The sequence below is a fragment of the Aspergillus pseudonomiae genome (assembly GCF_009193645.1).
Source record: "Aspergillus pseudonomiae strain CBS 119388 unplaced genomic scaffold BDV37scaffold_122, whole genome shotgun sequence".
NCBI classification, from domain to species: domain Eukaryota; kingdom Fungi; phylum Ascomycota; class Eurotiomycetes; order Eurotiales; family Aspergillaceae; genus Aspergillus; species Aspergillus pseudonomiae.
The window spans coordinates 73224-100071 of NW_022476114.1; the positions used below are offsets into that span (position 1 = coordinate 73224).

The window sequence follows — 26848 nt, forward strand, 5'->3', positions numbered from 1 at the left end:
GTGGATTCATGGAGGTGTTACGGGGGTCAGGTAAGAAGATCAGGTAAGGTTTCTGCAACAACAAATAACCGATGCCAGGTATCTTCGTACAGTGTAAATCAAGGTAATGGTCGGAATAGTCCTATTTTATGCTCATGTAACATCCCGATATATAGTCACCGTAGGTTTATTTATAGTAGGATTTTAGCTTGGTATTTATGTATGTCCATCATACGCTCATCCAGCAATGAATAACCCGTCGTACACGGGAACCACTCATAACAAGAGAAAGAAAAAAGAAAGCAGTAGTAAAGCAAGCGCCAATACCTAACTCCAAGAAATGCCCAGGGGATTTCGTCGAAGAAGAGAAGACAAAAAAAAGAATCAGAACAGACTTTTTTTTCTATAACCCATAATTTTCCCCACCTCACTGCTCAATCTCCATACCACTCTGGTCCTTCTCTAGAATCTTCACCTCTCCACTTTCCCGGGCCCAGCGGGCCTTGAGCGCAACATGGAACTCAGAAGTAGCGACACCGAACATCTTGAGCAGTGTCGTCTGCCGCGAGTCGAGAACCTCTCCCTCCCGGCAAACGGGGAATGCCTCCTGGCCACCGGTCAACTCGAGCATAACCTTGCCCTTGACGAGACGAGTGGGAACGCCCAGCTTGCGCAGCTCGGGCTCGATCGTGTGGCTGACTGGCTCGTCCTCCGAGGCGGGGATCTCGCCGGCTCGCGAGTACACAAGGCCGTTGGGGATGCTGAAGGACCGGGTGCTGACGGTGCCGGCACGGGCAAAGTCCAGGGGACGGAAGGAGTTGAAGTAGTTGGTGACAGACTCGGGGTCGCGAGAGGTGAAGAGGAGACCGACGGCACCGGTCAGATAGGGGACGAGCTTGTGCAGGTTGGTGGCTGCTTCGGATTCGGGGTTGTGGCCCAGTGCCACGGCCATGACTTTGGTCTTGCCGAAGAAGAGACTGCTTGGATGTTAGCTATCGATCGTTGAAATCTTCATATATTGATATTTAATCCAATTCCCCGTCTTCATGGGCAAAACAGGTTCAATATCAAAATATGGACAATCCCCGCAAGGTGCAAAAAGTGGGAAATTCAAACTCACCGGCTATCGGCGAATTCAGTGCGCACATCCTTCAGGTAGGTATTGCGCATGTTGTCAACTCCGAAGACGAAAAGATGATTGTAATTCTCGACACATTCACGGATGTTGGCGTACAGGCGTCTGGTCTGTTCCTTGTGGGACTTTTTGGCGGTCTTGGTCTCGTGGACGACGCGGGCACGCTTGGAGCGAGGCATTGTGGCGGACTTGTGAGTGGAAAATTCGAAAACCCGATTGAAATTTTATTGATAGTCCTGCGATCTTGGACCCAGTGGAGGGGGAAATGGGTTATATACAAGCGCGGAAATGGGTCGACTTGGAGGAGTTCGAAAATCAATTATTTTTTTCTTCACTGATAACAGTCGGAATATTGTTGATGCGGGGCTTATCCGATTAGATCTAAACTACATGGGGAAATAAGCTGTGAATGCCTCCGCCGACTGACATACCACTCACTCTCGGGTAGACCGTTGGCATGTTCTCAACTTAGTCCATGATGATCTAGCTGGGGGGTGCCGGGCTTGATTCTCTCTTGACACTACTATATCAACTACTGTCATTGGCCGACAATGCTCGACTTCATGGAATATATCCAACTCGCGTTCGCCGAGGGGACTAACTGGAACCGCGACAATTCATACTCGTCGCTGACGGCCACAGCCCAGTGTATGTACCAATGTCTTCTCTCTTACTCTTTAAAAAAGATCCTCCTCACTAACGATGTCGCAGCCCTCCTGGATTTCTCAACCCCCGAGCGTCTGCGTGTGCATCTCTCCTCGCTATCCACCCCCAATTTCGCAACCAGCTACACCCTCGGCACAGTAGGCCTAATCGACGGCTCAGTCTCTTACCTCTACAGCACCGTCCCATTCACCAATACACCAAGCCGAAGTGCCTTGATCCCCCTTCGCAAACTATCCCCAGGCTACCGCCAAGTAACGCCCCCAGTTGCCCCAATCGAAGACTGGAACTGGACCTCAATCCTCGACAACCCCCAAAATGTCCAGCCGTCGTTCGCCAGCAAGCCCACTCTCCTGCACGCAACACTACACCTCCCGCCGCCAACAACCCTAAACGCCCTTTTCCTGCGTCGCATCTCCCCAACTATGCAACTAACACTAGCGGTCTGCTCGACGAGAGGCCCCCCGCTCTCCAAGTCCGCGCCACAGGCATCCCTCCTCACGCAATTGTCACACGACACAGGCAAATACAGCAACGAGTACCTCTTCAGCACAGATAATGCGCTATTCGGCTGGCGAGGGCTATGGAACTTCGGACCCGACCCCAGGTTCGCGACGGAGACCACCGCGTCGCGCCTCTCGCTTCTATCAGCTGGTGCGGAGGCATATTACTCGCCTGTGTCGTCGCTCATTGGCATGTCCACTGGTCTGAGATTTAGCACCCTCCCCGCTGCGACGGATGTACCTGCGTCAGCGGCTACGGGGTCGGCGACGGCGAACCAGAATACTCCCATCTCTACGTTCCCGTATACGCTTACCTTAACCCTGACACCGCTAACTGGTTCCCTGTCGACGACGTATTCGCTCCGTGCGTCGCCTAATCTGGCGTTTAGCTCGCGTTTCGGGTTCAATGTTTACAGCTGGGAGAGTGAGATGGTGGCTGGTTGTGAACTGTGGCGGAAATCGAGGAAGCGTGATGAAGATGATGGGTTGGAATGGGCGAGACGGAAAATGCGCGCTTCGGAGCCTCTGTCTTTGCCTTCTTTGCCTGCTGAGCCTAAGAAGAGGCAGGAAGAGGAGGAGGCGACGGACTCTGTTCTGAAGATTCGGGTCGATCAGTCGTGGAATGTACGGGTCCTCTGGGAGGGGCGCGTGAAGGAACTGCTGGTGAGTGCTGGGGTAGGATTGGGGCCGAGTTCGTTCTCGTCTTCTTCGTGGGCGACTGCTGCGGCTGGATCGGGGCAGAGCAGCGGCGGCGGGGGTGTGCCGTCGTATTGGAGGGGCGTGGGTGTCTCGGTACTTTATTCTTCTTAATTTCTATTCAACTGTTTGGTTTCTTAGATAATGGGCGTTGGGTCCGTTGTATAAGGAAACAAGCTTTTGGCACAAATGTATATAATTAGTGTTAACTAGAGCGGGATAGATGAACTGTCGGATAAATTTTCGTGTGAAAACTTCTATATTGATTTTGATATTTGGCTCATAGAACTATTTTCGAAACCGTCATAAATTTATCAGTGAAAGAACCAGAAAGTGATTATAGCCTATATTAGCACCCTCAACTCGCTTACAAACGAGCATTGATGATATCAACGACTGTTATTGAACGTTAGCAGCTTGCCAATACGCAGAACCGGGGACGAAAGGAACGTACAAGCAGGCTTCAAGCTGGCACCGCCAACCAGGAAGCCATCTACATCGGCCTCCTTGGCCAGCTCGCGGCAGTTCTTCTCGCTGACGGAGCCACCGTAGATGATACGGGTGTTCTCGGAGGCCTCGGGCGAGATGGCCTCGGCGAGCCACTTGCGGATGGCGGCGTGGACCTCCTGGGCCTGCTGGGTGGTAGCGACCTTGCCGGTACCGATAGCCCTGTTGCACTGTTAGCATCACAGTCTAGGGTGATGTGATATCAAGGAATAAGGCACTGACCAGACGGGCTCGTAGGCAATGACGACCTTCTTCCACTGCTCCTTGGTGAGTTCCTTGGCGGCAGCGTTGAGCTGCTTGGTGACGATCTCAATGGTCTTGTTGGCCTCACGCTCCTACAAGATGTTAATCAAACCAGATCATGCAAATTTCCCCAATAGGGAAGGTCGAGCGCGGAAAGTGGACATGTGAGCCATACCTCAAGAGTCTCACCGATGCAGAAAATGACGCTAATGCCACCCTCAATGGAAGCCTTAACCTTACGAGCAATGAACTAAAGCCAATTAGTCACTCAATTGCTGACAGACGTGCCGCAGGATGAAGAATAAACATACCTCATCGGTCTCCTTCAGGATGACACGGCGCTCGCTGTGTCCAATGATGGCCCAAGGGATCTTGGCATCCTGCAGCTGGGAAACCGAGATCTCACCGGTGAAAGCACCGTTGGGCTTGTCGAAGACGTTCTGGGAGGAAACAGCAACCTTCTTCTCATCGGCGACCTGCTTGGCGAGGGTCAAGTAGAGAGCAGGAGGGGAGACGACGACCTCGGTGGTCTCATCGAGCTTGGCATCATTGAGGTTCTTGATGATGGCGGTAATGCTATCCGCAGTACCGTTCCTGTATTGCAAGAGAGAAAAAGGGCATCCGTTAGCTTCCTCGTGGTTGTTGTGGTATCAGGGGACATTGCGGGGCAGCTGTGATGGTAGTGAGGGTGATGTCGTACATCTTGAAGTTACCACCGACGAAGAATTGGCGAGGCATTTTGAATGTGTGTGTATGCGAAAGTAAGATACGACGAGTTGGGTTGAAGATAGACAGTGTGATTGTCAAGTTGAGTCTGAAAAGGAAGAGTAGAAGAAGATCAGACGACAGGGAAGAGCGATGACATAAAAGGGAAGAAAAGCGAACCAAAATCAATCCCACTCCATGGCGGGGTTTGGACTGCCTGAGGTCGGCATTAGTGGGGCTTATCGATAAGTTCTCGTCACCGGATGTAATGCGCTGTCAACTGCTGACTTGGTCCTCGAACATACTACTCAGTATGGATCCATACTATGCAATTATCCCAGTCATGGTGCAGACCAAATCTCACACTCATCACTCATTCAGTTTTATTTTTTTTTTTTTTTTGGGAGGAGAAAGTACATACACGAAACGTATTCTAAACGCAACAGATCTCGACAACACTGGTTGTATACAAACGGGTCCCCGGTGAATGACGTTATTAGTGTCTATCCGCCGCCCACTCGCACCCGAAAAGAATAATAGAAACTAACAGAAAATGCGGCCCGAGGATAACAGCAACATAAACAGGGGGGGAATCATGAAACAAAAAGTGGCAGGAAAAGAAAATTCAAATCAATAATTTTCATAATGCTGTCGAGAGTAATACGGACCAGCGTCTCTCAGGGACATGCGCCGGCGCAAGGCATCGTCCAATCTCTCATCTAACACATCCAGCATTCTAGTCCGATAGTCTAGCTGCTTCTCTCGGCGCTCAATTCTTGCTTCCCGATCATCGAGAATTCGGGTGCGAATATCGTTGCGAGCTCGTCCCCCACGATATCTTTCGTCGAACTCGGGTGCATCCAAATCCTCGGAACTAACAGGGGCGTGGATAATCTTCGGGCGATCTCGGGTCTGCCGAGCAACCTCTCGGCTATGGACCCTCCATAGTTGCTTGTCGGAATCCCTGCTGTCGGCGGGGATCACATCAACATAGTCACTGGGGTACTTGGTGCGACCGTGTCTGTTGTCAGATGCACCAGAGGGTTGCTTCCGGTAGTGGGAGCGGTATCGAGATGGCCCAGGGCGCCTTGAGGTAGAGGAATGCCGGCGAAAGAGACTTCCACGCCAGGGCTGCGCTTCTTTACGTGTCTCTCCCTCATGTTCAGAGTCATCTGTAACTGAGCTAAGGTCTTCAAAGTCGAAAATCTCTGAATCGTCATCCCCAATGCTGCTGGAGTCGGGAGCCAATTCTATCTCTGGTTCCGCCAAGTTGGGTGGTTTGACACTACCTCCTTGGGTGACGTTCTCAAAGGAACGAGATTCATAGGGATAGGAAGACTCTCTTCGTGTGTTGTTATGGGTTACCGGCACCCCGGCTGGGCTGTACACGTTATTGATCCCTGCGTGTTGTACACCAGCGTTCGGAGCGCCTCTGACATGCTCCTTTAGCACCTCAATAGCTGGGCCATTCTCTGGAACAGCCCTCGCGGTGTGGGGCATGGCTACCTGTGGGCGCTGGTGCGCTCCCACAGGGACTCCTCTAACATGCTCCTTCAACACCTCAACAGTAGGGCAATTCTCTGGGACAGCTCTCGCGACCTGAGGCATGTGCGGGTGTGCACCAGCGCTCGCCATGCCTCTGGCTTGCTCCTTTAGGACATCAATTGCGGGATCCTTCTCTGGAGCGGCCCGCACGACGTGGGGCATGGCTGCCTGTGGGTGTACCCCGAAAGAGAAATGAGCTGGGACTCCTTGTGGCAGATTTCCATGGTTAACCAATGGTCTTCCTCCCGCTTGCTGTACCTGCGGCTGAGGAGGGGGAGGCGGCGGTGGTGGAGCCTGCTGAGTGAACTCAGGGTTAAGCTGCCGTGGAACATTGTGCACCTGCACCATGGGGGGTTGTTGTGCATGACCCATATTAGACCGTGTCCACTGATGGACATTTTCAATCGCCGTGTCCAATGGCCGAGATTCATCGATGACTACGGGATTTTCGGCCTTCGGTTCAACCCTCTCCTTAGACTTGTTAGGCAAATCGAACTCCACTTGCGCCACCTTGGGACGCGAAGAGGTAATAGGCTTCCCCATGATCACAACGTCCATGGAAACAGTCTCATAGTCTCCACGCTTACTATTCTTGCCTTTCATCTGTCGTTCTTCTTCCTTGACATATGCACAAGTCCATTCCAGGAGAGAATCCTCCTTCTTGAGCTCGTTGATGAGTTGGTCCACATGGGTGCGCTTTGCTTTTGAAAGTGACTGGTACTGTTGGACGCCGGGGAGCTTCTTTGCCCGTTTCTGGACCATGCCGATCAACTCCGCTTGCGTCAGATGCATCTGGCTCTTTTCCACCTGGCCCCATGTGGGCTTGTGGCCAGGGGTCGCATCTTTCTTGAAGAAGGTATACCCAATATAAAAGTAGGGGCGCGAGTCTGCTACTTTTGCCGCAGTGGGCTCCTTTCCCGAGCTAGAGTCCGACACTTTCTGCCGATTTCCTGAGGCTGCTCTCTCCGTATTGACATTCAGGCGGGCCATTGCTTCAGCGACCTTGGCGGGATCTACAGAGCGCGGGGTGGCAGTATGGGTCGCGCGAGAGGCCCCCGAGTATCCTTCCTGTTGGCCTCCATGATGTCCCACTTGGTGACCTCCATGGTGGACTCCAGGATGGCCTCCGGGATGACCTGCAGGGTGAATAACCGGATGGCCTGCCGGATGAGACGCCTGGGGGGCTGCTGAGTGAGGTCCTGGGTGAGGTGTTGGATAGGAAGCTTGGCGCGGTGCTGAGTGAGCGAATGGATAAGCCCCCGGATAGGCCGACGGGTGGTAGAGTCCTGCTGGGAGTCCTTGGTAAACAGCTGGATAGAGAGCTGGATTCACTGGTTGTTGAGTCGGTGCATGGTGGGCGGGAGGCACCGGCGGCGTAGTTTTCTGGTTAATGACCGCCATCTCCCGGAGGACTCCGCCTGTAGCAGGGACAGATAAATAATGAATAAGGCCAGATGTAGTAAGCCGTGCGTAGACTCGACAAACAATCGCAAGACACCAAACAGGATCAACAAGACAAATCGGACAGGGGGTATATTGCAGAAAGACCACTAAACAAGAACGAAACCGAGGGAGAGAAAGTCTTCGAACAAAGTCGAGGGTCAAAGCATATTATAGTAATATCTTTCTCCTATCTCGACCTACCCAGGAGGGGTAAGTCGGCTTTTTCAAGTCCAGGTATCGGCAGGTTCAGGGCAAACATAATATGGCTGTGTTTCAGACTGTGGAAGATCCTTGTAATGTACTGTACTTCTGCCTGGTCATCTTTAGCTTTTTGATGACTGCACGTTCGACGGCAGGGAAAATCCCCGACCTCAACCAGGCCCCAGGCTGATTTCACCCGGAATAAGGCTAGCATTTCTCTTCCCCATCATTGGCGGACTTACCCTCCATTACACACAAAAGTCCAGATCTCACAAGAGCACCGAGCACCAGTGCCTGTATTTTTTATTTCTTTCCTTCTTCTTCTTCTTCAGATAGCGCCCAGCAACACGAGGTGAACAGGGCGCAGAAACACCCGGGCATTGCCAATAGTGAGGCTGCTGTCACGCCCTCGCCTTTTTCTCACGGTGAAAGACTCGAAAGAATGGTCTTGTATTGGAGGGAATCCTCAGCCCCAGGAAGGTGGCTATGCGAGATCCAAGGTGATTGGAAACATGAAGATAAAAATACGGAGACAATAATAGGCTACCTCCATCTGCCTGGAAACAGCTCGGAAGTTGGGTAGAAAGTTAGGGTATTCGGCCGGTCAGCTGTGTCACTTCCACGGCACCCTTTCTTCAAGCAACTAGACGCTGTTCAACTGCTCAGAAGTTATACCATAACGTAACCGGACGACCGTTGGTGAAATCAAAATGAGTCTTTTTCTTGTTTTTCTTCGAACATCGGACTGACTCGGTCCCTCCATTGGGTTTTCTTCTGTGACGAGCGATGCAGGCGATATGCAGCCAAGACAGGCAGGCAGGCACCCATCGCCTAAGAAAGTCAGAAAGGTGTCCTTAGCGTCGAGCATTTCAAATCCCCTCTGATGTAGGATTACGTCCACAGCATCAGATCCATGCAGGAAAGCAATGATGATTGTTTATTCAGTGGACGGATTTGTGAAACTAGTCAAGTGGTACTGCTTCCTGCTTACTTCTGATCCAGCGTCGCACACCCGGCACGGTTATATCGAACCTAATTTTTATTTATTTTTCTGTTGAAAGATGAATCGCCAATCTTCCTCGATAACCATTTACTGCTTCCACGGCTCCCTACACGATTTAATGTCTCAATCCTTGGACACCACCCCGGTCCCTCGTGCATCGAAAATTTTTTTCCATCACCCACCCTCCATCACACTCCTTGGGAAATGAGGGTACCAATCGACACGCGCGTTATATTCAACCCCCGACGATCTCTGCAGTGTCCCCGCATACACTGTGACAATATTGCTTTATGATAGGCCAGAGAAAATAACACACAATTTAATGGAGGTATAGACTATGCCACAGTCCATTGTTTCTTACCGCTCTGACTCATTTCTCCTATTGCTCATGACTGAAACACCTGGGGAGTGGTCGTGCGTATCATGCCCAATATTGAAAGAAAACCTTGCAAGAGAAAATACAATAAAGAAAACAGTGAATACCAATCTCACAGCCCCTATCTTCATCATGTTCTCTTTCCAAGGCGTATGGAGTACTTAATCCCTGCCGATAGTTCATGTACAGTACCCGTAGCCGGAAGGTTAGGGCAAGTGGAGATTAGTCCGTCCTAAGTTTCTCCAGCGCTTTCTGCATTCCATACATACATACATACATACACAAACGTGCCGGGTGTTCCAGGGAAACTTCCTACGTCCAGTCGCTTTGGTCTTCCTTGCTGTTTTGGGACTTAGTTCCGGGTCTCGCCCGCGTTGCTTTGTTGATCTGAGCACCGACAGCCACTCCCTCCGTCTGACCGTGGCAAGTCTTGATTGTGCTGACGAATCGTTCTTCTTCGTCACCGCTCTTTTTGTAAAGGAGATGAAGGAATGTAAAATAAATTAAATTAAAAAATAACCCCAGTTGATGGTCAGTGTTTTCGTGAGCTAGTCCACTGGATCAATACTTTGGGATTTAGGACCAAGATAGAAGACGAAATACTTGAGACAAGGGGATAGCGAGGACTGAAGAGAGATATAACAGGCTCTCTAGAGACTAATAGTATACGGACAGAGTTGGTTGTATTGATATGTTGAGTTTGATTTATTTGCTACCATCGAAGCTGCCAACCCAGGTGCCAGGAAAGACGTCCAGGCTGGTGAACGAGCAAGTAGATTCAAGAAGGTTTAGCGGAGTGGTAGTGGTTACAGTGGTAACAAGGATACTTAATCAATTTCTTAAATCTCGATATACATGATATTTCTATTAAAAGAAAAAGAGAGATTTCAGATCATACAAATTGATCAGCTGAGTTCTGGCGAGTTCTCTGCTGTAGATATACCAATTCGATCCTGAATAATTACTCCAGAGAATGATATTATGATTAACACTCGGCCAAAAAACGGCTATCATTGACACCGTTTTGTGCACTGTTGTTACTACTTTTGTCTCTTGGTCAGCCATCGCTGGCATTTAGCCATCGGACCCTGAAGATAACCCTGTATTTCCCGTACTGCCATCTCTGTGGATGGAGTGAGCAGTCCTGGCGTATGTCTCATGCAATCCCCTCTGGATTGGTTGAGTCTGAGAGTTACTGAAAAGTTCATTTTTTCATGTGCAGCAGCGGAGTTCAATAACATGCATGCTTGGCTCACCAATGAATTGTAAACTCAATGAAATGACTCAGCAGACATGAAGAATATCCATACTGAAATGGGCTTAACATATGCTAATTCCACATGGCATCTTGCGAAACACACGTGTAGTATATATTTTCTGTTGTCAAAGTTCACGCAGCCTGAGCGAGCACCTCTGCTGCGAGATCAATATCCAGTACGAGGATAAACAGGCTAAATACTAAAAGTAGGAACGCGATAGTGAACAAGAGCAGCCTAAACCAAATGAGGGACCTGGTGGTCAAAAGATACTTGGCAAGGTTTGTATCTTGGCGTGCCAACATGTACCAACAGCTATCTGAGATGCATATATTCAGGAAAGCTATGTTTAATCCTCTACTGCTGGTGCACTTTCAATACAGCTAACATCCACTTAGACATTGCATTGTGGTTTGGGTTTATGCCCGTACTAAATGAGTGTATCCATACAAGCGACGCGTCCTGTTCATGTCCTCCAAAGCACGAGAAAAATAACAATAGAATAAAAAAAGGAAGAAATCAAATACGTCAGGGCAAGCCTTATCTCAATACCTGTACCCAAGTTGGTACATCGTCACATATCCAAGCGTCTGCTCATCTAAACCTGAACAGTGAGGCAGTTCAAAAGGCCCTGTGATAAGCTCATGAGTATTTGCCGCTAAATATCTCCAGCCAGAAACTTACAATGCCATTGGTCTCGCAGCAGGCTGCCTGGTTGTTGCAACTTCCAACGAGAGCTGACATGCTATTAGTGAAAACACAAAGTACCAAGGCAGGGTAATCCCTTACGGAGACAAAGAGCAGGGAGGACATTCAGGTTCAAAATGCCGTTAGTCAAGCCAGTGCAGCATTTATTAGCTTGCGCGGTAGTGCATTGGGACGGAGTACCACCAGTCGGCGTAGCGCTGGCGACGGTGAAGGTAGCAATAAGGGCAATGGTGTGCACGAACTTCATTGTGGTAGATATGCGTTCTTTGTAAACCTAAGAGGAAATGGGGTGCAGTATTTCTATCTGAAGATGATAAGACACAGATCTTGTTGCGATGAGAAATAGATGGTTGAGACATAGGGGTTTATAGAGGTTTATATAGTTTTCTTGTCCAAGAACCTGTCCTATTTGGGTCATGGCTTGTAAGCCAGCTGACTCGGTGGTAGTCATTCTTCCAATCGTTCTAGGTAAGTACGTAGTAGAAACCGAATATAGAATTGGCAATGTGATTAGCCTTCTAGGGTCCCGCCAATGAGTCTTTTTGCAAAGCACAAAAGTCAATGCAGAACATGTGTCTGGGCACAGTCCAGAACAGCGTCGGCTAGAACAGCCTAGTTGGTCAATTGGCTCTTCCTCAAGATGATCTAGAACCTCCTTAACCATTGGGTTATATGGTAAATGTTTTGGTCGAGTGATCTTACCTATCGAGGGCCCAGTTCCTAAGCTATACCTTTGCTATATCTAAAGTCTCCCTTTAGCCCACGTCAACGAAAGCCCATCCATTGCTATCCCATACAATGCTTCTGAAGAACTGTAACAGAGTAAAGACAAGAGCCTTCAGAAATCGCATCACGCCCCGCACCATGCCACTTGTAATAGTATTTGGTTGCACTAAATGATCACATTCAAAGTAGCGTATCATCTCATCTTGCATAACGTAGCCACTTACTACCAATTCCTCTTCTAGGCTTGAGTATCCTTGCGTACAACCGCTACCCATGACCTGCGCTGAAAACAGGAAACGACGATGTTTATTGGGATTATACCTACCTATAGTCATTGACAGGATCTATTGTGGCCTGTTAATTCGCCAGTACCCCTGTCTGGCCAAGGACAATCACTCACTACCTGGCGCTGTGTCAGCCATACAGATCATTCCAAATGAGGGGTACATGATAGCAATAGCTTGCCACATCCTCATTCCCTTGGACCCTACTGGTAGCGTTCATAGCCTGGGTGGGGTGCGTCCGTATCCCTTGCAGAAAACTGCGGAGGGTGATCACCACCAATGTAATAAGCCCGTTCTGCAAATGCCACTAGCTAACTCATACTTGTTTTCAAGCCTCAAGTGGACCAATGCCAGCTGAAATTAAGGATCTCGCCTTACTATTTCTCATGTAACTCAACGATGGGCTTACCCATTTTAACGCAAGTTTAACTTCTCTCGGCGCCATGTTACCAACTTTCCTACCCATTCTGGTAGAAACGTCAATTTCTTTTCCTGAGAGAACTGTACAATAGTGAACCAGAACGAGGGTCAGCTGTTTTCCGGCTGTCTGTGATGATCCGATATTGTTATTCCTCAACGTGAACTTTTGTTGTGGCTTTGTCTGATTTCCACATATCTCGAACTTTCTCCAAGACTTAGGTGTAAGAGAAGGGCCACTGTTCACGATTCATAGGTCTGGTGACCATCTCGGCTTAGTGGCGTTGGCTACCCTCCCCTATTGACATTCAGGATCGTATACCTTTTTCGTGAGCGACGGGCAGTGTAACAAATTCGGTACGTTTGGTATGCAAGCAGCGTTCTCGTGCCCGTATTCTTAAGCATGCGGCGCCACCTTTCAGCCCATGGGTGAGGGTCTTATGCAGCTTACCTTTGGCCACTACAGCTGCTATACGAACTCCGCGCTGACATTTGTTCGACCAGTGTTGATTCACGGAGTACTGTGTCGTCACATAATGGTTTCCTTGCCGGTGAAGGGGTCTAGAAGCTCCCCGCAGTGTCATGGTTGCTTTGGGACGCACCCGCGATAATCGATACATTTTTGGGGCTGGCGAATGAGGGCCTGCAGCTCTTTCTGGTTGTGTGAAGACTGTACTTTATGAAGGTGGCAAATGTGGAGAGCAGGCCTCTGTCGAGCCCGGGCTGGAGAAACTCTCGGTCAAAGCCATCGATACGTACGATGGCCGTCAGGCGTTTAGGGAGTTGATACTCGTGAGAACAGAAAGCGAAACTTGCCTGGGGTTCTGCTGATATGGGCACTGGAGATCCATCTTGCACAGGATATATACTGGCCAGGATGTTCCATCGTATGGTGCAATGCCTCCGCGTAGACAATGGATAGGGATATTGTTCCTGACTAGGAAGTAGCTATAACATCCTTCCATATTGTGGAAAACCAGCACTTGGTATACATACTCAAGGAAGTCTGACTTCTGTTCCCATTTGGTTCTATAGCCCATCATTATCAATCATCAAATAAGATTCTATCTCCTGTTAGAGTTTAACTACTGAACGTCTAGCTAGTATGCAGGTGCTTCCAAGGCAGAACCTTATCCAGAAAGCTATCTAAACACATGAAATACAAAGAAAATAACACAATTTCTTCATCATTGTACCTTTATGTATAGAGAAGACCAACGCTATGAATTACGCCGAAAATGAGTCTTAAATATGCAGCACAGAACCCCTCCATCACAGTTCACCCTTTCTCCAGTCCAGTCCAGCCTATACGCAGAGGTGATATTGCATACTCGTCTCGAGCTTCACTTCCCCGCAGGTGTGGGCGAACCGCAGGAGACGAATACTCAACACTAGCATATTCATCACCAGTCCAGCTTTGGATCACTAGTAGTACCACAAGACTCAGGAGTTCTAACCCAGTCATACACTCCACCACGCAGAAAGAAGTTCTCTTTATCAAAGTGAACACGGTTTAAAGCCTTGCTCACGCCAACTTCCAAAATAGACGGTGTCGGTTCTCCAGTACCCTTATTGAGGAAACGCATGTATTCGTCCATGATCAGATAGGAGCTCTTCATCACCTTATTCGACTCCGCAATAAAGCATTTGTTGTGGGCGTGGGTCTTGCAGAAGAGCTCATATTCCTCGTCCGTGATGGTGAATTTTCTCGCATCCCGCAGAGTATCGCTGGAATCATTCTCATCCTCCACGATCAATACCTGGAAACACTTCCACCGGAACGGGTTGATCTTCGCGATAGAGGCGTTCATATCCTCATCGAAGTTGAACCGATTCACCACTGTATTCAACTTGAATTTTATCCCATGCTGTACACACAGTTCCGATATCCGGGTGATGTTGTCCAGATGCGCCCCAGTTCCTCGCCCTATCTTGACGTTGGTCTCCTCACGGAACGAGTCGCATGACACGGCAATGATATCGATGTATTTGCCATACGTCGAGAGAAAGCTTTTCGTCAGTCGACTTCCGTTCGTGACAATCGATACAGACTCGATCTGCAGGTCCTCTTTGCAAAACTTAATAAGCGACCCGAGGTGCTTAGGGTAGAGCAGTGGCTCCCCGCCGGCGAAGTTTATCTTCCGCATCCCAGCATCCTTCAACAGAGCGAGTCCCTTCTTTGCTGATTCAAGTGGCTCAAGGTACGAGGTCTTGGCGGTGTGGAAGCAGAAACCACATTCGTAATTGCATCGGCGCGTAAAATGATAGTTGACTGAGAGAGGTGTTTGTTGTCTTCTTCGTCTGAACCACTGCACTCCGATGTAAAGAGCAATGATTCCTGCGATAACGAGAGAGGTAAGCATTGTGATATGGCTTTTGCTTCTTCGCTTTTGCAAAAAGGGGACTTGAATAGAGAACCCCAATATATTATACCATATTTTCTGTGTCGCGACTCGCGAAGCAGCTCAAATTGGGCAGCCACGCGAACGCTTTCAGCTGGGATCTAGCGGTTCTCAGCCGCGGCGGGGTCTATACAGATGATCTACATCGACTAGCCACTAGTAGCCAACTGCTGCTATGGCATATCACATCAGGCAGATCTATAGATTCAGCTCGGTTATAAACAAGTGGGGCCGAATGATGATCGGGTTGAACACGCGGCTGAATGTGCAGGTGAATCCATATCACAGTCATGGCGGTGCATTTAAGTACGAGTTGTCAGTATTCTTCTCCATCTGAACTTGCGTCAAGTCTTTGAATAATTTTGTTGAGGGGAAAAAAGGATGACGATTATGCCTACGATACACCATTCTTCCAAGAAACCCAAAATTTTATTCATTCTAGGTAACGTCGGTTTATGGTTGCCTTCCATTCCACATTCAGTGGATACTGACTATACACCTTCTGAAGGTGGCCCTGGAGTAGGAAAAGGAACACAATGTACGAGACTCGCGAACGATTTCAATGTTGTCCACCTCTCCGTTGGCGATCTCCTTCGAACCCAAAAGAACCCAGAGCTTTCATCGTTGATTAAAAACACCATGACCGGGGGTGGGATTGTGCCACTTGAGATCGTAATGGCGGCAATACAGAATGCAGTGGACGAGCACGTGAGAAATGGTCAAAATACGTTTCTGATGGATGGTTTTCCTCGTAGTCTGGAGCAGCTCGAGGCTTTTGAGGAGCAGGTAGCTGCGCATCCCCACCGAACCTGAGATTGGAAATCTGACCAAGTCATAGTTCGGCCATTGTTGCGCGACACTTTTCTTTCAAGGCCCTGAAGATGTCCTGCTGAGACGGGTTCTCAATAGACACAAAACATCTGGAAGAGTCGACGATAATGAGATTACTTTCCGAAAGAGAATACAAGGATACTATGATCAAACCATACCTGTGATTGACAAGTTGAGAGCACAAGGGCGGGTCATAGAGGTCAGTGAAGCGACTTTTTATGGTATTTGCTCTACTAAGGATTTATAGATCGATTGCACCGGTGACTTGGATGAAGGATATGACTCAGTAAAGCAGGCCTTTATTGAAGCCGCCTCACGTTAAATTTTGAACTTATTGTCGCGGGACTATCTCTGCGAGACCATGATAGTAAATTGATGTGGCTCACTGCTGGTTGGTAGATCGCCCATACCGGATCATCATCCGACTTGATGGTTCATATGCTGGGATAATTGCTTGACGGTCTCTGCTTGAATTTCTCATTCTTGCTTGTTTCGTACATTTTTGAGCGCCTAAGAAGTTCAGCGTGCTTTTCTTATAGAAGATATCCAATGTCTTAGAATTATGCCACTTACGGCTTCATGTCAAGCTGGAGAACCGAACTTTTCAAAGTAAGCCGTAAGTTTTCCCTTAGGCCGACTGCTGTCAAAGAACCACGAGTATTTCTTCATAAAGACATCGATGTCTCGATGCGCCTCCTGGGCGTTTTCATGGAGAAGTTCAATTTCCCCCACCGCATGGCCGAAATCCGTACTATCCAGCATGACCGAAAACTTTTCATCGGCCAGAAATGACTCTCTTGTCGTGGTGAATTGACAGATGATGTCCAGTCCCAGATTATCCCCCTTTTTCTCCAGGGTATCCGGTAGAAATTGGCCCACAATCTTCTGGATTCGACTGTAGTCATTGATTTCCTCGAATGCGGTTCGAGTGAAGCTCCCTTCCACTCGCTTTTTCAGTTCCCAGGCTCCCTCGCGTTTTCGAATCCATATTCCATTGTTAGAAAAGAGATTTCCACGATCAAAGTAAGCATCAGAGAAGCGTTGAGTTCCTCGACTTGTTAGACTTAGGAATGGAGGGCTGCCCTTGTTGCGTCGGAAAACATTGCGAAGGAGTGGGTTGAAGCTGAACTTCTGCTCAACCTCAAGAAGAACCATGGTATTCTCCTGCTGTAGCTTTATGACTTTTTTACCAGTTGCATATAGATGGCAATTCGTCTAGGATATTTGTTTTGGCCAAGTAATAAGGGCAGCACGCGTTAAGTAACCCACAAAATCTCAAGCCTTGGCACCTCTAAACCTATCAAGGTTAGAGGCATCGCAATGTGGACCTTCGTAAGCTACTACTGAAGTTACTACTGGTTACTAGATATGCGGCAGTTGACCGCCACACCATTCACTTAAGTATAGAAATTTCATTAATCCACCGAAATTGAATGCCAAAGTGATGGGCGCTCTCGAGCGGACGGGGTTCATGCCCCCGCAGCAGATGCTGATGATTGACGCTATCTTCTCTCTGCCGGGTACCACCCTGGAAGCGGAGTATCTGCGCCGGATCCACGCAATCAATGCTGTCACAGCTTTCTGCGGCGTGGAAGAGGGGTGGAATCCGTGCGCATCGACTCCCCAAAGCAACGACCTCAGATCTGCTTTCTCTGTTTGGGGAACCCTGAGCTCCCCCTGAAAGACCGTCTTTTGAAGCATTCGACGCCTGGCTTACTCACGAGATACTTCCTACGGAAACATGTTAACTCTTTCTAGCTGGTTAAAGAGATGACGTGTACAGTCTGTGATAGAAAGCTATTGTAGTAGAAGTTTGAGCTGTTGAATTATGTAGAGGCTTTCTATGGAACCGTTGTGGGAGGCACTACTCAGTTTAGATTAGCGTAAGAAGTCAGTCCTTACTTAAGATGGTGATCGAGACTCTTCTAAGTAAATAACTTCTATGTTAGCTACGTCTATATAATATACTTGTTTATATATAATAGACCCTTTTTAGTGTAGTAAACGGACCTGTTAATCTTTGAAGTGAAGGTTTACTACTCTATAAGTTAGTTAAATTAAAGTATAAAACTTAAATAGAGTAACAAGGGTATATAAGCGACAGTTCTATTCAAGAAACGATAACTTAGATAAAAAGTTAATCAAGGGCAGAAAACACTAAGCAGACAAAGATATGTGTGGTATATTAAATATTAAGATAATATATTTTGCACGTAGAGCAGATTAGGAAAAGTGCTTCGTAGGCCTAGTTAATAATAAATTAGTTAGTGATCCCAAAGACGTATCAGTATAGGGAGCTTAGCTTTTCTAACTCTCGTATAAATTCTTGTTCTTTGTAATAAATTTGATATTATTATAATCGATATCAATCAATTTAATAGAGTTATTAAGATTATCGATAATCCCAGTACTAATAACGTAAAGCTTTATATTTAATTTGCAAGTCGCAGGGTCGATTTGTATATATAGCTCGATGTAAAGCGTGGGTCCCATTTAACTAAATTCCAGTTCCCAGCGACGGGCACGTGTCCATTCGTCTGTGAAGTAGATATCTAGATTATAAATCTTATCAAAATAAAACGGGGAGGTATTGACCCTAAAGTATATACCAAATTCCGCGTACTCCGCTTCGAGATTAAAACCGGGCATTTCGATAAATACGTCGAAGATACTATAGTCATGATACCAATTGAAGTCGAGTGGTATATCCTATTTCCCGGTTAAGGAACTTATAAAAGAAAAAGTATTCCGCGATATAAGATTACCTCCTGTATTCAATAATTCTCGCCCACCACTATTTAAGGAAGTAGTGGAAGAGGATAGTGATAAATCCTGCTAAGTACCAGATTAGAAGGAAGGCCAGAGTGTGTACTTGATAGAAGCCCCAGCAGAATCGGCTTTTATATCTAGAACAGCTTGATAAAATATAATTAAAGTAAAAAAAGCGATCGTTTTATCGAGACGCATAGTACTATAATTTAACGTGTCTGAACAAAAGGGAAAGGACATGTGTTGTAATGAAAAATAGACGTCTGAGCGGACCGCTCTTATGCTTCTAGGGTTTGGATATCGCTTACCTTACCTTACTCATCCAAAGATACCCCTTAGGGCTGGTAGGAGTTGATGATTGAAATACACTAGCGAAATTTAACTTCCAGGAATGCTACGGCTAATTAGTGGCTCCGTATAAATAGTAGTCCTGGGTCCCCTTTTTGGCAAGCAGAAGGGCTCCACTTTTGTCCCGTTCGAGCTGAGAAATACCGTGACTTTCTCCTCATTCCAGCTCACACCTGCAGCCACTTCCTTCGAATCATCGTCATTCCCTTCACTACGTCCTTGCTTCGCGAACCTCACATTGGTATCTAAACGAGATCTACAATTTCCTTTTTTGCCAGGCTTCTGGTCTTATTAAACTTAATGTAATGGAGTCTGACTGTATATACAGTAGCTTTCGACATCAGTTTAATTTAATACTCTTTAGACTTGATCCCCGGGGAAAATACGCTAATCCTGTTTAGGGTTACTCTCTCTTAGTTAGGCAGAACTAAGCTGATAATATCTACAGCCATACCGGGAACGTATTGTAATCAGCCTGTAATAATATATCGAATCTCGACCTATTTGGTAGATCTGGAAATCCAGCAGGATCGCCGCCCATTTTTCGCTCCTACGCAGTCCTTCGCTGCCACTACCCTCATTCTTCCCACATGCCGCACAGGCTTTTGTACATCAGTCGGTGTACGGCCGCTAGTCATCACACAGAAGGCTGTGCTAACGCTCCAGAGAGTATATGAGATGACGGTCCGCCCTGAAGCAGCTGCAGGTACCCTTAAACTCGAGTGGCGACCAAGACAATGGATGCATGAGAAGGATTCTCAACCTCTCTGCCTGCCATGAAACCATCTACATCGACGACCCGTCGACGTCGAAGAACCTTCTATATCGAAGCGTCGACGTCGAGGAGCTATCTACGTCGAAACGTCTACGTCGACGCGTCTACACCGAAGAGCTATCTACGTCGAGGAGCCATCGACATCAAACTCTCTATATTGGAAAGCCATCTACATCGGACCTATATGCGTAAAGATCAAAACATAAATTTCTACGTTTACCCAAATGCTTCACGTAGGTTTGCGCTTTTACGTGTTTCTTTATTGATCCTGTCACCCCACCATAGCGAGTCGCCTCAGCACCCAAGTCGCGCTAAATGCCAGGATGGCATTCAAATCCCTGACAGTCATTCGCCAAGCTATGATCCCTATGTAGAATACTGGCCTATGTAGTGGTTCCTACGTAAGATTCCAGGCTAAGTAGTACGTCCGACGTAGGACCCATGTCATTAATTCTCTGGATAGGTCATTATCTATCAAGCTACACTATCGATAATATGATATTTAGCTTACTACCTCATACATCCTACCTCTCTAGGTGATTAACGGGAGCTCGGTGATATTCTGGGTTAGAACTTATGGTTCATCGGCGACACACAGAGACACAAGGCACATTTACACATTCGTACGCTTATATTTTCCACATAAATAGCCATTGATCCTGGAGTAGTGCACGAGGTTATCACTAAACTAAGACTTAAATTATGGCAAGAAGACGTCACTCAAACAGCCGTCGGGTAAAAAGCTAACAAAAGCTTCGACTTCGTAGGACTCTTTTCAAGGGCATCTATAAGTACGCTTGTGAGTGCAACACCGACACCTACGTGATTATTTAAATCCAAGAGAACAGTAAAACGTTCTATTTTATATTAAATACATTCGAAAATGTTTTACCTATTTCCAAAGAACTGGTAAAGATAGGTTATTCGTCTTTTCCTACAAAAAATAGTAGCTGATAATATAGAAATAACTTTATCTACCACTAATTAAGAAGACACCTAAAGACCTTGCTATTGAGATCACAAATTGGACTATAAATCTTATATATAACCTTAATATTGATCAGGAAAGCTCTGGAGATTGAAGGAATAGATACACCTGCTTCTGGGTTTCTCCAGCCCACTTTGTAAAGACTCTGTTCCTAATTAGGTATTGGTTACTATTGCTAGGATTGTTTTTAGTTCTATACCAACTTCTAACAACGTCTGTTTTGACTCTGTGGTTTATTGGAAAGTCCCTCTAGTCTAATATTAACTCGAATAGGCGACTGCGCTACCAAGAACATTAACATTATTTACTATCGGTTTTCTCAAACACATACTTAGCGGGGCATGGGAGCCAATTTTTAGGAATTATATAGTCTTGAGAATATATCAGATATAGGAAAGCCGTAATAGAACCAACATCGTCACAATAAGCAAGGTATAAGATCGAGCAAGATCTGAGTCGCGGTGTATGAGTCAGGCTAAATGTATATACAGAGCTATGAGCCGGGGCTTGGAAGCCAGAATGCGAGACACTCCTCTTTAAGCCCCAGTTGGTCTTGTATCCGTGGTCTTGAGACCAAGCGAGGCATATAATCTCTCCCAGAGGGAGAATTGTATGTAATTTGTCTAAAAGGAATCTAACGGGAGCATAGATGCGCTCCCCGCCTTGCAACTAATGAATACTTGGCCGTGTTGGTCTCTTAAGATAGTGGACATAGGGCAGCAGACGTGCGAAGGCTGCAGCTTGGAACAGGGCCAGCCTCCCGAAGAACCAGATACGTCGCGCTGCCCTCACGTAGAACGGGATGGATGTGCTGATCACTCGCGATCACCCACCATCACCCACCATCATCCAGCTCTGGGTGAGTGCTCACCCCTGGAGACGTCACTAATAGTATGATTGGATGATCTTAAGCTGGTGCCCTGTGCGCCGGTGTTTTGCATTGACACTGGTATGGGTACCCAGGTCATGTCATCCAATGGTCTGTGCCGATGTAGCCGGAGCGAGGTTCTAGTCTGGATTCTCGAGAGAGTACCGGCTTTCAATTCCTCCCCCAAACTATTTGACCTCTTGGAAGCCCAAGCTTTCCATCACGATATTACACCGCTGCTTCTGGAAGCGGCTGATCAACGACCACAATAGCATCGATGGGGGCAGCCGATAGAATGAGACAGCCCTTTGACTGCATTTTTGGCGTTGATTGACCTTGATACCAGTTTCCCTGCCAGTGACCCCGTCGCGCCTTTTGCACTCCTTCTGAATACGCTCGCTCCAGCTCACCCGTCAATCACCACTCGATCACCTCCCCGCGCGACTCTTCAGCCGACCAGTTGAGTATAAGAGAGATAGAAGGTTCTCTCGTCTTTCTCACTCTCTATCCGCCGCTTCCCTTCATCATGGGGCATTTCTGAACGCCGTCGTCCACCATGGTTAAACTACGAAGCATTCGGAAGCGGGCTTCGAATAGCCCACGATCAAGACGTCAACAGCGGGCCCATCGTAAAGATAACTTATTCTTTAAGTGCTTTGAGTATTGTCAGGAGTGTGACGCAGATATTTTCATTATGATTCGGCTCAGGCACAATGGCCAGATCCAATTCTTTAACTCCAACGACCAATAGCCCCCATCCCTCGAGGAGCTGGTGGATTCGTCTCCTTATGACCGTGCTCTTTACCTCCGTACTGACTGGCCTCTAGGCTTCATACTATCCAAAGCCGAAACGAATTACGTGGCAAGAGTTGGCTGCCAGATACGCCGTTTCAGGTTCCTCTCCTTCACCCAACTAACTATATGACGAGGGATACGGGGAGAGCCTTGGGATGGTCGTAAGAGGAGCGGTGAAGTGTGCATAGACTGGTGTCTGAAGGCCCAAGCATTGCAATTCCGGGGTCCTTCTTTACTCATGATAGACATGCCAGCCCGAAAGACCACGACCATGATTCGACACTGAAGGACCGCAGCGCTCTACCCGCGAGGTATCGGTGAAAATTTGTGGCTGTCGTATCTATGATGGAGTATCTAGGGACGCGGGAGGCCAGATGCGGCCTGCATGGGAAATTTGAGGAGGTCACGTTTATGAAAATGAGAGATTGACCGTACTGGTAGAGTACTGAAGATCGGAAGTAGTTCTAAATTAAAGGCAGTTCAACGTTTCGGGCACAGGCAGAAACGTTAGAGCAATCCACTTAAATACCACCATTACTACCCAAGCCCAAGATCTCTGAGAGAATCAAACCCTCTCATCTCCTTAGCTATGGACTTGATGTTGACGGATGCCAAAGAAAAACTAACCACAGAGCAGCATTGTAAATGTTACGGCCCCAACACAGATGTCTCTCTAGCCACTGAGGAGTAGAGATCGAGACACCACCAATGTCGAGCGATTATATGAGATCTTTGCCAAGGATGGGTCTCGCCGTCTTGACCCCCAAATCGCGAAGCGAGCCTGGCAGGCCACAGGGCTGACCCTCGAAGCATTACGATCTCGCCAACAGCTATATCGACAGCTCTGTTTTTGTGGACGACAGATACAATGACTCCAGGGATAAAATAGACTCAAAGCTACCGAGGATTTCCTGTCGCCCTCGGGCCAGTGGAGGATAGCCAGACCTATGTCTGGACGATTTGGATCTCCCTTCGTGCAGTGATGCCATCTCCTCTAACCTTAGCTTGCAGATATCTGCCCAGATCCAGGGAATGCGCTTGTTAAGTAAAATGCGAACAAAAAGGCCCAACCAACGGGGAGGTGTACTGGAAAATCCGACAATACCAACACGAAATCAACGCGCTTCTTCGGAATCGTTGGTAGTCCCACCTCTCGCCGAATAGCCAAACGGGGACGTCGGCTTACCTCTCAGGATACTGCCTACGTCTGCGTCGCGTTTGGTGCGTTGCTTGCGAACCCAGGGCTCTGGTGACTAGAGCGCTGACGAGGCTGGAGGCATTATGGCTGGGATTACGGGGCTTCTTCAAAAGGACGCTACTCATATCCCGCCGTTCTGCCTGATCCAGAGCAAGCCTACCATCGCAAGAAAAGAGGGTTAGGATGTCCTCTTTCATGCCACGCATACGATGCACGAGGAAGAAGACGCGGAAATAGAACCGCATAATATAGCCAGAGCGGGCTCGGTTAGGAGGCGTCACGAGCCAGTTCAACCTATACCTTGTAGGGCCCACCGCAGGACTCCAGCCGCTACGAGTAGTTGACCCACTCTAGTAGCTGAGGCAGAGAGGCCATAGCTAGACTGTGTATACAAAGGATGTAGAGACCTCCCGTCTATTTAAGAGGTCGGCAACTCTCTACCTACCGCTACTTGCAATTCCTGGAGATTAGTATTATTTACTATGAAGTGAAAAGGCTCTATACTATATAATCAATAATGTAAAAGTCATCATACAAAAGATTTCAATAAATGTCAATTTAATCTATTATATTTACTTCAAAGAATCAGTGTCACAGGCTCACAGGCTCACGGTATAGCTATATACAGTACGATCCGGGTAGATCATGAATCAAACCCTAGGGCCTGATTTAGTATAGTGACCTTTTGGTCCAGTTCGGAATACGCTTGCCGGACACGTCTTCGTACAGATAATATTTCTGGATAAACTCGATAATGGGCCCATGGAAAGAGAAGTTCAAACGTGGTTGTTGCGCAGATAACCTATAACTACCTTCTGAGAATGGTGTAGAATCTATGATGGTGTTCCTCCATGGCAGGGAGGGACACTGTGGTTCGGTATTATACTACTTGCTCCTGGCCGATCCGTCCGCTCTTTGATAGAATGCTACAATCAACTGTATTTTGGGGGGTGAACAGATCCATATATCCAGCCAATCTTAGATGAGCTTTATTCGTGCTGGAGTTCCTCAGCATGATTTAAGCATCCTCCTGCATCCCTAGTCTGGAATTCTTGTATATTGGAAGACAGGCAATAGACTCCCTGCCATTGAATGGCTCACTACTCTTCATTTGCGCCTTGTTAATAATTCCAGGAAAAGGTTCATTGTCTGTCCTCTAGTAGTTTTTTAGGTCCTAATGCCAAGATATGCCATTTTGAGGTACGCCTCTTCCGTAGTATTGTGAATGTAGAGATGTATGGTACGTGTAGGAAGCAAACCATAACCAAAATCTGCTTACATTACAGCATGCCTTAGGTATACAGTTGAAATACAAATTCTTCCTGAGGTATGCGAGCTAAACCCTAGAAACAACCCTATCTTATCAGCCATGTCTGCCAGTTCCTCCCTCTTCAATCAATGGCAGCCAAAACAGTTGCAATGGCGTACTCCCCATCATGACTAATTGAAAGCTGCGCAGCACGCTTCGTGACCGGCTGTTGATTCTCGTCATTCCCCTCGACGGTATCTACATGATGAAAGCTGTGTATCACTAGCAGTGGCTTCATTTGTCCCGGAAGCACCAATACCTCAGCATGATGCCATCCAAGGCGCTGTGGAGAGACAGCTTTGATTGCTGCTTCTTTAGCGGCAAATCTGATACTTGATTAGCGCACCCCCACTGCAATTTTACTAATTTGCCTTACCGTCCAGCAACCCAGCTTGACAGTCTCCATAGCTCTCGGTCATAATCGTCCTGTTGACGACTCTTCTCATCGGTCCGACATACTGCAGTGTCTAGATCCTTTTTCAACCGTAAGACTTTATCATGCCGCTGTTGAAAAGCGTCACGTTCTGATTCACTGAAGATCCGTTTGCTGAATCGCTCGACATATTTTGAGTTCTCGCGGGTCAGGATTCGTCTGATTCTGGGAATATGGCAAATGTCGGTGCCAAGACCGAGAGGGTATGGAAAGGGAATGATATCAGATTTCGGCATTTTGGTAGTGGCCCGATTTATGGTCAGACTGTGGGGCTATGATCTCGTTTATCTAATTTATAGGGAGCAGCACAGAACAATTACCCGACTCTTGGCTGGGGTCGGCTTGTTGAATCACGAAGCCACTCTACATTGGAACTTTTTTGTCAACAGCATTTTCTAAGCTTCTTATTAACCTATCACAATAACTAGATTGCACATCGAATGTCGAGCACCAGATACAGCAAGTCAATCATTTACTTCTGGTTGTTTCTGATGTAATCAATGACATCTTGGGCTGTCCGCACGGGTGTGGAATTAGCATACGCAAAGAACATAGACACCTGGTGACACTTACTAGTTTTGAGAGATTCTGCATCTTCGTCCTGAATCTCTATGTCGAACTCCTGGTCACTTAGTCAGTAAATGTATAGAGCACGGAAACTATGAAGGAGGGGCGCTGTGGATCCATAGCCTTACCTCTTCTATGGCCATTACTAGTTCGACTGTGTCAAGAGAATCGGCACCCAGGTCACCCACAAAGCCGGCATCATTCTTGATCTATAGAGGCTCAATTAATATTAAGAAACATAACAGATAGAAGGAGGTCCCTACCGCCTCTGGCTTCTGGTCAAGTTGGTCTGCGACTATTTTTTTTACTCTCTCTTCAATAGTAGCCATACTGTATTCAAGATGATCGGGACACCGAGAAGATTTTGATTGAAGTGACGAGATGAATCGGGCAGCGTGAATTTTTAATATTTGCATTCTATCTTGAGAAAGCATCCCATATTTATATGGGGCAACCCCTCATCGGTTCTAAATCCAGTTAGTCTTCAGCCTAGTTAACTAAAAACTCTCGATTGGTAAACCTCAGCGTCCGGGTATATTTTCCCAACAAACTCTAGGCACATATAAGGCGAAAGACTTGTCGCTGCATCTAAACGCGTGGTAGAAAATATCACGCCTGAGGGTCTCCAACTACCCCCATGTTTTCGTAAAGAGGCAATACCCCATACAATCCCGTCTGTCGTGGAGATGGTGTGCAAGATCTTGGGTTTGAACGTGTTTTCAGAAACTCTGCTCTTGCGTTTATTATACAGTGTGGATTCTGCTTTGCAGCTATGCATAGCTGGCCCTGTTTACCTTTAGACCCCTATGTGCCAGGTCTGTTAGATCACGATGTGAATGCGTCTCAGTTCGTTTATCTATTTGCTGAGGGGCCTTTGCATTGCATGTGGTTTTCAGAGAACGTTTGATGCTACGGTGATTGATATGAGCGTAGGTGCTTCCCCAGACAATATTCAGATATAGGCTATCGACTCAGCAGCACAGCTATCTTTCTTTCTGGGCCATTGAAAATTAGATTGACAATTGCTTATCGTACGAAGGCTGGGTATTGATTATGACCGCTAACGCTCCATACAATTTGGACCACGTACTTATTCAGCCAGGTCGAGTATAACTACATATATCTGATGAGGAACTGTGCAGAGCTTTCTTAAAGCATATCCATTGAGGGGGGGG

At 47.3% G+C, this 26848-nt stretch overlaps 11 protein-coding genes across 11 annotated transcripts; 3 read left to right on the forward strand and 8 right to left on the reverse strand.

The window, feature by feature from the left end:
- Positions 1-240: 240 nt before the first annotated feature.
- On the reverse strand, positions 241-1558 carry BDV37DRAFT_32216 (ribosome assembly factor MRT4). Its single transcript, XM_032090446.1, has 2 exons — positions 1100-1558; positions 241-956 (listed from the first exon to the last, which is right to left on the reverse strand). The coding sequence occupies exons 1-2, from the start codon at positions 1291-1293 to the stop codon at positions 407-409; spliced, it is 744 nt and encodes a 247-aa protein (XP_031935703.1). The 5' UTR covers positions 1294-1558; the 3' UTR covers positions 241-406.
- On the forward strand, positions 1299-3233 carry BDV37DRAFT_32254 (mitochondrial distribution and morphology protein 10). The gene is made up of 2 exons (XM_032090448.1): positions 1299-1762; positions 1826-3233. Exons 1-2 carry the CDS (start codon positions 1666-1668, stop codon positions 3088-3090), a joined length of 1362 nt encoding a protein of 453 aa, XP_031935704.1. The 5' UTR covers positions 1299-1665; the 3' UTR covers positions 3091-3233.
- BDV37DRAFT_32214 (triose-phosphate isomerase TPI1) lies at positions 3217-4770 on the reverse strand. Its single transcript, XM_032090445.1, has 7 exons — positions 4612-4770; positions 4427-4540; positions 4038-4320; positions 3902-3976; positions 3706-3818; positions 3431-3645; positions 3217-3372 (listed from the first exon to the last, which is right to left on the reverse strand). The coding sequence occupies exons 2-7, from the start codon at positions 4462-4464 to the stop codon at positions 3344-3346; spliced, it is 753 nt and encodes a 250-aa protein (XP_031935705.1). The 5' UTR covers positions 4465-4540; positions 4612-4770; the 3' UTR covers positions 3217-3343.
- BDV37DRAFT_32213 (uncharacterized protein) lies at positions 4771-7491 on the reverse strand. The gene is made up of 2 exons (XM_032090444.1): positions 4853-7491; positions 4771-4796 (listed from the first exon to the last, which is right to left on the reverse strand). The coding sequence occupies exon 1, from the start codon at positions 7375-7377 to the stop codon at positions 5062-5064; it is 2316 nt and encodes a 771-aa protein (XP_031935706.1). The 5' UTR covers positions 7378-7491; the 3' UTR covers positions 4771-4796; positions 4853-5061.
- Positions 7492-10317: 2826 nt separating this feature from the next.
- On the reverse strand, positions 10318-11286 carry BDV37DRAFT_263492 (uncharacterized protein). Its single transcript, XM_032083563.1, has 3 exons — positions 11045-11286; positions 10940-10992; positions 10318-10886 (listed from the first exon to the last, which is right to left on the reverse strand). Exons 1-3 carry the CDS (start codon positions 11208-11210, stop codon positions 10854-10856), a joined length of 252 nt encoding a protein of 83 aa, XP_031935707.1. The 5' UTR covers positions 11211-11286; the 3' UTR covers positions 10318-10853.
- Positions 11287-13400: 2114 nt separating this feature from the next.
- On the reverse strand, positions 13401-14753 carry BDV37DRAFT_291114 (uncharacterized protein; the record flags this gene model as incomplete). The annotated part of the gene is made up of 1 exon (XM_032088868.1): positions 13401-14753. One exon carries the CDS (start codon positions 14751-14753, stop codon positions 13794-13796), a length of 960 nt encoding a protein of 319 aa, XP_031935708.1. The 3' UTR covers positions 13401-13793.
- Positions 14754-15082: 329 nt separating this feature from the next.
- On the forward strand, positions 15083-15945 carry BDV37DRAFT_276175 (dCMP kinase; the record flags this gene model as incomplete). The annotated part of the gene is made up of 4 exons (XM_032085519.1): positions 15083-15107; positions 15301-15578; positions 15631-15822; positions 15871-15945. The coding sequence occupies 4 exons, from the start codon at positions 15083-15085 to the stop codon at positions 15943-15945; spliced, it is 570 nt and encodes a 189-aa protein (XP_031935709.1).
- A 260-nt stretch (positions 15946-16205) lies between these two features.
- BDV37DRAFT_276176 (CYTH-like domain-containing protein) lies at positions 16206-16778 on the reverse strand (the record flags this gene model as incomplete). The annotated part of the gene is made up of 1 exon (XM_032085520.1): positions 16206-16778. The coding sequence occupies one exon, from the start codon at positions 16776-16778 to the stop codon at positions 16206-16208; it is 573 nt and encodes a 190-aa protein (XP_031935710.1).
- A 5018-nt stretch (positions 16779-21796) lies between these two features.
- BDV37DRAFT_32353 (uncharacterized protein) lies at positions 21797-22174 on the forward strand. The gene has a single exon (XM_032090450.1). The coding sequence runs from the start codon at positions 21928-21930 to the stop codon at positions 22120-22122; it is 195 nt and encodes a 64-aa protein (XP_031935711.1). The 5' UTR covers positions 21797-21927; the 3' UTR covers positions 22123-22174.
- Positions 22175-24618: 2444 nt separating this feature from the next.
- BDV37DRAFT_291118 (holo-ACP synthase) lies at positions 24619-25342 on the reverse strand (the record flags this gene model as incomplete). Its single annotated transcript, XM_032088869.1, has 2 exons — positions 24619-24999; positions 25050-25342. 2 exons carry the CDS (start codon positions 25340-25342, stop codon positions 24756-24758), a joined length of 537 nt encoding a protein of 178 aa, XP_031935712.1. The 3' UTR covers positions 24619-24755.
- A 236-nt stretch (positions 25343-25578) lies between these two features.
- On the reverse strand, positions 25579-26002 carry BDV37DRAFT_288595 (acyl carrier protein; the record flags this gene model as incomplete). The annotated part of the gene is made up of 4 exons (XM_032088299.1): positions 25579-25619; positions 25680-25728; positions 25802-25882; positions 25937-26002. 4 exons carry the CDS (start codon positions 26000-26002, stop codon positions 25579-25581), a joined length of 237 nt encoding a protein of 78 aa, XP_031935713.1.
- Between the last annotated feature and the right edge of the window lie 846 nt (positions 26003-26848).

Bases quoted from the DNA above. Each gene is read 5' to 3' on its own strand.
- BDV37DRAFT_32216 (XM_032090446.1), bottom strand. From the start codon at position 1,293: ATGCCTCGCTCCAAGCGTGCCCGCGTCGTCCACGAGACCAAGACCGCC. The intron at 957-1,099 runs GTGAGTTTGAAT...ACATCCAAGCAG, and splicing joins ACTGAATTCGCCGATAGCCG to TCTCTTCTTCGGCAAGACCA.
- BDV37DRAFT_32254 (XM_032090448.1), top strand. From the start codon at position 1,666: ATGCTCGACTTCATGGAATATATCCAACTCGCGTTCGCCGAGGGGACT. The intron at 1,763-1,825 runs GTATGTACCAAT...ACGATGTCGCAG, and splicing joins GCTGACGGCCACAGCCCAGT to CCCTCCTGGATTTCTCAACC.
- BDV37DRAFT_32214 (XM_032090445.1), bottom strand. From the start codon at position 4,464: ATGCCTCGCCAATTCTTCGTCGGTGGTAACTTCAAGAT. The intron at 3,977-4,037 runs GTATGTTTATTC...AATTGGCTTTAG, and splicing joins TCCTGAAGGAGACCGATGAG to TTCATTGCTCGTAAGGTTAA. The intron at 3,646-3,705 runs GTCAGTGCCTTA...ACAGTGCAACAG, and splicing joins ATTGCCTACGAGCCCGTCTG to GGCTATCGGTACCGGCAAGG.
- BDV37DRAFT_32213 (XM_032090444.1), bottom strand. From the start codon at position 7,377: ATGGCGGTCATTAACCAGAAAACTACGCCGCCGGTGCCTCCCGCCCAC.
- BDV37DRAFT_263492 (XM_032083563.1), bottom strand. From the start codon at position 11,210: ATGAAGTTCGTGCACACCATTGCCCTTATTGCTACCTTCACCGTCGCC. The intron at 10,993-11,044 runs GTAAGGGATTAC...ATAGCATGTCAG, and splicing joins CCTCCCTGCTCTTTGTCTCC to CTCTCGTTGGAAGTTGCAAC. The intron at 10,887-10,939 runs GTAAGTTTCTGG...AGCTTATCACAG, and splicing joins GCTGCGAGACCAATGGCATT to GGCCTTTTGAACTGCCTCAC.
- BDV37DRAFT_32353 (XM_032090450.1), top strand. From the start codon at position 21,928: ATGGTTAAACTACGAAGCATTCGGAAGCGGGCTTCGAATAGCCCACGA.